The sequence below is a fragment of the Dufourea novaeangliae genome, unplaced genomic scaffold, assembly GCF_001272555.1.
Source record: "Dufourea novaeangliae isolate 0120121106 unplaced genomic scaffold, ASM127255v1 scaffold244, whole genome shotgun sequence".
Taxonomy (NCBI): Eukaryota; Metazoa; Arthropoda; class Insecta; order Hymenoptera; family Halictidae; genus Dufourea; species Dufourea novaeangliae.
In genome coordinates, this window is record NW_015374131.1 from 131,004 (window position 1) to 139,879 (window position 8,876).

Sequence of the window (8,876 nt, forward strand, 5' to 3'; positions counted from 1 at the left end):
TTCTCTTGGTAAATAAGTTCTTTTGGTAAATATCATTTTGTGAGTTAGTACGAGGGTAATCCCAAAAGTAAGGTCTCCAAAGCGCTGAGGGCGCCGCGAAACTAATCGTGCAACTGTTGGAAACATTGTTGTGTTTGTTACTTCCGCCACTCCGCAACAAGCCTATGCGCACCTCGCTGGGACACTCTGTCTTCACTTGGCAGTCGTTTGTAATGGAGCTCCCATTTAGCGCTACCGCCAAGTGCGAAGTTCGCGCAGTTATTCGGTTTTTGAACGCAAAAGGAGTGAAACCTATTGAAATTCATCGCCAATTGAAAGAAGTGTATGGCGAGTCGTGCATGAATGTCAAAAACGTCCGCAAGTGGTGTAAGGAGTTTGCAGATGGGCGAACTGAAGTTCACGACGAAGAAAGAAGCGGCAGACCGTCACTTTCCGACGAGACAGCCGCGAAGGTTGAGCAAACCATGCGTGAAGATCGGCGGACCACTCTGGATGATCTCGGCATTTTGGTTCCCGAGGTTTCCCGAAGCACCATTCACAGGATTTTGACGGAAAAGTTGCAATATCGGAAGGTGTGCACAAGATTGGTCCCGCGAATGCTCACGGAAGACCACCAACGGCAACGAGTTGAATCTTCCCGCGAATTTTTTCGTCGTTATGCAGACGAAAAGGACAACTTTTTGGATTCGATTGTCACGGGCGACGAAACCTGGGCGTTCCACTACACACCTGAGACCAAACAACAATCACGTCAGTGGCGGCGTTCCTCTTCTCCCAAGCCGCGAAAATTCAAACAATCACCGTCTGCCGGTAAAGTCATGGCAACTGTGTTTTGGGATCGAAAGGGGGTATTGTTGGTGGACTTCATGCCTTCTGGGACCACAATAAACGCTGACAGGTATTGTGAGACTCTGAAAAAACTCAGACGGGCGATTCAGAACCGGAGAAGAGGAATGTTGAGCAAGGGCGTAAGCATTCTTCACGACAATGCTAGTCCCCACGTCGCCTGTACGACCGTCGCTCTCCTGCAACAGTTTGGATGGGACATCATCACCCACCCACCCTATAGTCCGGACTTGGCACCCAGTGACTACCACCTGTTTCCTAAGCTGAAAGAACATTCGGCCGGAACGCGCTTCAGCAACGACGTCGAGGTGAAAGATGAGGTTCAACGCTTTGTAACGAATAACTCGTTACGGCGTCCCCGCGCGACGCCAGCGAGACACCGCGAGGCAACTGCAGTCGCGGCCGCGAGATGGCTACGCACGCCTCGCGGTTCTCGCCGATAAGATTGTGCCTCGCGGCTACTAATACCGCGGCGCGAGGCACAATCGGGGCAGATCTCGACTCCCTGCGTACCGGCACACCTTCGACCGCAATCGAGCTCTCTGCTTTTTGGATCCTCCAAGGTACTCACTCACTGGGGCGCTGTCCCAGTGTATGATGGAAAGCCTTTAACCCAAAGGCCCTCCGACAGTGTCGGGTCAAACCCACTGCTCGGGCCATCCCGACCCCTCCTCCCCCGCAGGCCATCACCTAAGGGGGCGGGGACACCACGGGTCTCCTCCACCCGACCGACGGAACGGCCCCTGGCCGTCCCACGATCGAGGGCAACCCTCCCCTCCACCACGCCGCCCGAAACCGCCACGCTCCAACCGCCGCGTTCCGACCGCCGCGCCGCCACCCGAGGGCACCGCCGCGTTCACTCCGTCAACCGATTACCGCCGAGCCGCCGTCCGGCTACCGTGCCCTTCGACCGCCGCGCCGCCACCCGAGGGCACCGCCGCGTTCACACCGCCGCTAGCCACTAAGACTAGAATCTAAGGACCCCGACTTTTGTAATCCCCCCCCGAAGACAAATAAACCTGCCGGTTGATCAGATTACACTCGTCTCATTCGTTCGACCCCTGGCAGCCGACTGAGCTGGCCTCCTTCCTCCGTCCCGCCGCGACATACGTCGCAGCTTCCTCAACGGCATGGCGGCGAGCTGGTATGACATGGGCATACAAAAACTGCTGCAGCGCCTACAAAAATGCATCGACAGAAATGGCGATTATGTCGAACAATAGATAAATGTTCAAGCTTTAAAATGATGTAAACATTATTGAAAATAAACATTTCTTTGTATTTCTAAAAAAATAGGAGACCTTACTTTTGGGATTGCCCTCGTAATAACAATTAGAAATTTTCAACCCATGTATTTATTCATTTTTTTTATTAGAACAATGGCAAAACGTTCAAACACGAATGAGTCTCATGACACAAGTAGCGATGAAGATGAGCTCCAGATAGACGTTTATACAGATATCTTAAAAACATTACATGTAGAAGAAAACGATAGCAGTGTTAGTGATATCGTCCAACCAACAAGGCGACGAAGAAATCGCATAGATAGCGATAGCGATGAAAGTGATACGGAAGAAGACACACCGCTAAATGGCAACGTATTGTCAAGTGAAGAGTGGGAAGACGTCACTGAATCAGGCGTTCCTCCAGCAACGATAAATTTTAACTTACATCACGAAATAGCCGGACCACAACTACCAAATAATGTAAAAGAACCCATAGATTATTTTACATTATATTTTAGAGATGAATTAGTAGACAGCATAATAAAAGAAACGAACAATTATGCCACGGAAGAAATTAGAAAGAAACAACTTTCACGGAAATCAACTTGGCACAAGTGGCACGATATTACTAAAGAAGAATTTTTAGCTTTCATCGCCGTTATCCTAAATATGGGACTGATTCAACTGCCAAATATTCAAGAATACTGGTCTACTTCTTCCAATAGTAGAATTCCTTTCTTTCCGGAAACATTCACTAGGGCCAGATTTTTGCAAATATTTTGGGTGCTACATTTGACGAAACCCACGCAAAAGAATGCGACGACAAGAACTCGTATCCAAAAGGTTAGCAATTATTTAGAATATATAGATGCCAAGTTTAGACAATACTTCATACCGTATAAAGCAGTCGCTGTGGATGAATCTGTTGTAAAATTCAAAGGCAAAATAGCATTTATCACGTATAATCCGAACAAGCCAACGAAATGGGGTATACGCATATAAGCGCTAGCGGATTCAAAAACTGGATATTTATTTACAATACTTCCGTATTATGGCAGCATAACGTCCGATAACATTTCCCGGCCTGATCTTCCAGTAACCACCAGGATTCCACTACATTTATATAAGAAGTGGTTAGACAGAATTCCTGATGCAAAAGGATACCACATGTACACTGACAGGTACTACACCAGCATTCTCTTAACAGAAGAATTGCTAAATGTTATATCCTGTATTTCATAACCTCTTTCCATTGCACATTTTTACCATATTACTTCACAACGCAAAGAAGAAGCAGAAATCGTTAATTCAGCGATACGTGGAAGCAACAGAGTGATTGTCCCCTTTTTTTGATTTTATAACCTTGTTTCGAGACCATCGGGAATCACAGCCTGTTGCTATCTTGCGCGTTTCCCAACAAAAGGAGAGGGGAAAGAACACATAAAAGGGATTGTTCAAAACCAGGTTGGCAGTCTAGTCTAGTAAACAGAAAAAGAGTCAGAGTCAGAGTGTGTCAGTCAGTCAGTAAGCTGAGGCTCATATTCGGTAGTCGTGCCAGACGGTGCTTCGTCGGCAAGCTGAGCGACAACGGTCACTCAGCTGTTGAGATCGGGTTTCGCGACGATATCTCTTCCGTGTGCGACGCGACTTTGCGATAACGCGCGGCCTAACAGGCGAGTTCGATAAGACACCGGACCGCGAAGTGTGACGTCCGAGACGGTGACAACGTATCCCGCAGTGCCCGACCCCTGCATCACGGCTCCGAGCGCCAGCAAGTCTTCCGCCCTTTAAAGGACCCGTAATCCCGATCAAACCGACTGAAACCGAACGAGCGTATCATTGATCTTCATCACCATTGGTATGTTAAGACTTACTTGTATCTTTCATTTTTATTTGGATTGTTAGAATATATCTTATTATTGTTATAAACGAGAGTGATTTCCTATTCCTCCCGTTCCAAAACCAAACCGCGTACTTCACCGATAAGTTTAGACAGGGCGTGCTTTAGCACCTTAAAAGGGCCAGGACCCGAAATTATAAATAAAGGTATAATCAGGTTGTGGGATTCACTTTTAGGGGACTTGTTAGAGGGAAACTAATGTGGGATCGGGAACTCCATACCCAACAAAAAGGAGCAAAATAACATCTTGGGAAAATAGGAGGGTTCCGTGGAGTAGTGGGGGGTAGAGTCTCTGCTTTCGGTGCCGGGGGTCGTGAGTTCGAATCCCGCTTGGGCCCTCTCATTTTTCCAACGCTCCTACATTTGGGGGCTCGTCTGGGATGGAGGCATCTACGACCACACGAGGCGACAACGACGACGATGACGATGACGAAGAGAGAGGGGCATGTCTCCCAAAAAGTGAATAGTGGGGAGAATGTTACCCGAAAAAGACGAAGAGAGAGGGGCACGTCTCCCAGAAGTTGAAAAGTGGGAGAGTGTTACCAAAAAGACGAGGAGAAAAGACGTGCGCAGAAGACATTCGAGGGCGAATGTCAGCGCAGGATGGCCGAGTGTGGGATCGGGAACTCCATACCCAACAAAAAGGAGCAAAATAACATCTTGGGAAAATAGGAGGGTTCCGTGGAGTAGTGGGGGGTAGAGTCTCTGCTTTCGGTGCCGGGGGTCGTGAGTTCGAATCCCGCTTGGGCCCTCTCATTTTTCCAACGCTCCTACACTAATAGACTATGATGCCTATGGAGTGCCAATAAAGAGTGGTGATCGTGCCTGGAACTTGGTCTTTGGCATGGTCGGTGGTGTCGGTATAGAATATCTCATCAGAAACCAGCTTCTGGTGGCCTCGCAATTATTGGCGCCAACTACAGGATTGGCGTCAGTGACAGCCGCAACGTTGGGAGTCGGAGGACGCCGCAGCCTATTATTTGGAGCCACGGGAGACGCAATCGTACTATTGAAACAAGTTTATATGATATTCTCAAAGGTACAAGATGGTATGTTGCCTTGGAGTTCACTTGGTGGTGCAATGACGATCGCAATGCAATCTGTGACTCTAGACATGACAACGGGTATATTATGCGTCGTTGTCGCGGTAGCTCAATTAGCAGTGAGGACTGGCTTAAAAACAGCCAAATTTCAGGCGGGAATGGCAAGCAAAAGCGAACGGCAGCCAGACGGAACCAAAACTTACGTAGAAGATTTCTTTGGAAGCTTCCACAATTTCGCCATCAATGTACTGTGCTCGGCTTCAGTTCTAGCTAGCCCGAGTTCTCTGGTGTCCATAGCTATCGCCTGGATAGGCAATTGCGCGAGAAGAGGTGAGATAAATAGAGAATGCATGAAGGATGCCTTTGAGGCATACGCCGGCGTGCCAATAGCCTTGGCTATCATATCAGAGGGATTGGTAAGCTTAAGTCGTAGTAATGGGCGTGAAAGGCACTCCATGGATCTTTTCACCTTGGCATTGGGTGTGCCTGGGTTTATAGCGGGGTTATTTGGATGCATGTACTGGGCCAAGAACCCCACTGTGGCGCACGCCATTACAGACGTGTGGAATAATCTTAAGAGCTTCGTTGGTTTCGTCTGGAGGTACGCCAAGGACAGCATTTGCTCTGTGGCCAGTTACATAGGTGGTTCTATCGGCGAAGGTGTGATGGCGAAACTGGTTGACAGTTTGCCGAATTGGTGTAAAACAAAAACGGATAACTTGGTGATGGAGGAACATTTCGCGATGGCAAGAGCCGAACCTAAAGAAATTAACAAGTGGTTCTTAGATCGGATAAACACAGATGGTCTAAATTTGATTCAACGGTTGCACTACTCGCGGTCTATTTGCAAATGTGACAGATACGGAAATGTCATGCCACTATCTTACCTCAAATTCGTACGTGACGGCAAACAAGGATTGTCTCTGTGTAGAAAATACGCATTCAATGTCCCATTCGAGTTCTTCTGCATCACCGCCTAAGATTTACGGGCTATAGTGCAGTGCTTTGCTGCTGATGTTGGCTGTCAAACTCAGGTTTATCACTTGATCGTGGTGACTGTAGGGTCGACATTGAACTATCCTACAACGCATGCGTCGCTGCTCATTTTGTGCATGTAACTAAATCCATGTTCAGCTTCAGTTTTTTATTAATTAGCACTCCTTTAGAGACCGGAAATTTAAATTACGTGTTGGCCTACCGCGTCCCTGGTGGCCTATTAGACACCTTGTTTACTAAGCTCGCATGTTTGCACCCAGCTAACAAAGCTGTGTCGGGACCTTATGTGGATTTGGAACCGGACGCTCTGGTGACGGAAACGAATGGTATCTGTAATTGGGATGAACACGGCATAAGACCTGCATGGCATCGTGCAATCACCGCTGCTTTAGTTGGACTTATTTCTAAGATCAAGGAGAATGAATTTGATTTAGGTCTCATTCCTGAAGCCGCAAGGGCTGGCCGATGAAGAGTGGTTGCTGTATCAGTGGCTAGTTTGGTTTCATTACGAGACCGGCACGCTGATCGGTGGGCAAACAGAACTGTTATCGCTTGAATATCACTTGCCGGCCAGGGTACTAAACTGTTGTGGACACAAATGGAGACAAGTAGACGGCACGCCCACACTCGATCCTGCAATCAGCCGAGCGAGAAAATTCTGTGGCGGCTCTGTCAGGTTGTATCGCGATGCTGACGAGCATGACCCTGCTTTTCGACAGAGCGCAGTTAGATTCACTTGCGTGATAGGATTAAACCGTGGTTTGGACTCAAGTGACCAGTGGACGCACGCAGCATGGTGGGGTGGACTTAATGTCTATTACACCATCAATAACAACATATATCTAGGAACGGTTGGAGGCTATTGCCATTGTAGCGTGTCAATCGCTACAGACAGAGGAGACACCTGCCCAATGATGTTCGCACCTTGCGACCATCATGAAAGTAGTTGGACGATCACTGAGTGTCCCATATCCGACCCATCGAAATACCTAAGGTCAGCTTCATTGAGCAATGAGCTAACTGGCAAACTTAACAAAGTGTTGAACAGTTGGTATGATGAAAATCCATGGAGGAGGACACTGAGTAGTGGGAAGGAGGTTTCAAAGGTCAAAAGAAGTTGGATGCCGAACATATGCAGCTGGAGAACGATTAACAACGACTATGTGCACCATAGCGAGAGCATTTTACAAGACGCGGTCCGTGCTGTTAAAAACATGTATGAAGCTTTTTGTAATGAGACAGTATACTTACTGCAGCCTACTGTGGCTGCTGTCAAGGCCGCTTGTGCTAGGATAAGCGAATTGCTCGACATGGAGAATCATGGTGTGGTTGCATATAGTTTGCAATACGTTGTTGGGCAAAGGCACGAGGATGCTACCGATAGCATTGGCTATGGGAGCAGAAAATTAGTGATTCTGTCTTATGGAGCAGCTCTAAGAAAAATTCAACAAATAGAAAATTGCGCGAGTTATGTTCTGCTAGATGAAATTCATTGCAGGTCTGACCCGACAGTTATAGCGGGAGACCTTCAATTCACGAAACGAGGGGCAAATTACAAATGCGTTCACCTGACGGCGACGGTGCTAACTAGAAATAGAGCACAGAGACTTGCTGAGGGATTGGACATTTCTGGCACTAGATTTGAGATCAAAGAAAATATTAGGATGGAACCAGCTGTTGGCGGAGAAGCGACTGATGGAGATTGGTTTATCATACCGACCAATGTCATTGGTGTTAAAGCGGAGGGGTTCTCAAAAGGATTTAAGATACCGATGAAGATCATATCAAAGGGAAGAGTAATATTCTTTTTATCCACGCGAAACGATTGCGAAAAATTGGTGTCATATGCCTCAAGAACGTGTGGTTCAGGTCGACAATATTTGGCGATACACGGGGGCACGACTTTTAATTTAAGAGAAATGGCGAGTGACTGTTGGTGCTTTTGCACCGACATAGTCGGCCAGGCAGTAACCCTTCCTGGATGTAGGGTAGTGGTGGACTTTTTAGAGGAAATGAAACCCAATACGATTTTGGTCAATGGGGATAATGGCCTAATCTATCGTCACACACTGGTGCGTCGTCGCATTGGAGCTGCCACTTCGAAACAGCGGAAAGAGCGCACAGAACTCACAAATATGGGGTGGTACATAGTTCCAAGAGGACTACAGCCTCTCGTCGACTACCCGGTTGATAAGCGAACAGCAGCACTTGCAATGCTCCAGCTAGAATCTGAAAGGAGAATGGATTGGGTTTCAATAACAAATCACCACGACAATACGCTCGTCAACACGATGAAAGAGCTAAAATGGCTATTGCCTGGAGAATTGGGGCAAGCGGATTGGTGGAGAAAAAGTCAAGAGAAACTGTCAAAGGATGACAGAATTAGGTTTGCTCCAGAAAAAAGGGCAATAAGCTCAAGTCTCTTGAGGAAGCTTGACCTAATACGCGACGTGAACGGCGACATGCTCTACTTCAGGCATGTCAAACTCATATGATATTACGGACCACATGATCTATTTTGTATTAAGTTGGGGGCCGCATGTTTTCAATGTTGAAAAAATGAATTAAATACGATTTTTAGAATGATTATATTATGTATTATGTATTATGTATTTATTAGACTCAATGTCAAGCTCAATGTATTGTATATTATACATACATAGTCGTTTTATATTTCATGTCATTTTTTGAACTAAAAAAATATTTTGCATTTTATTGTATATTATATTGTATAATATACAATACATACATAGACATTTTATATTTCATGTTATTTTTTAAACTTAAACTATAAATATTTTATATTTTTTATAAAAAACAAAAATAAAAGTTATAATAAGAAATAAACAAAATCACAGTTTAATA

At 46.4% G+C, this 8,876-nt stretch overlaps 1 protein-coding gene across 1 annotated transcript; it reads left to right on the plus strand.

Annotated features, from left to right (window-relative positions):
- Positions 1-212: 212 nt before the first annotated feature.
- Positions 213-1,289, plus strand: LOC107191244 (histone-lysine N-methyltransferase SETMAR-like). The gene has a single exon (XM_015580234.1). The coding sequence runs from the start codon at positions 213-215 to the stop codon at positions 1,287-1,289; it is 1,077 nt and encodes a 358-aa protein (XP_015435720.1).
- The last annotated feature ends 7,587 nt before the right edge of the window (positions 1,290-8,876 follow it).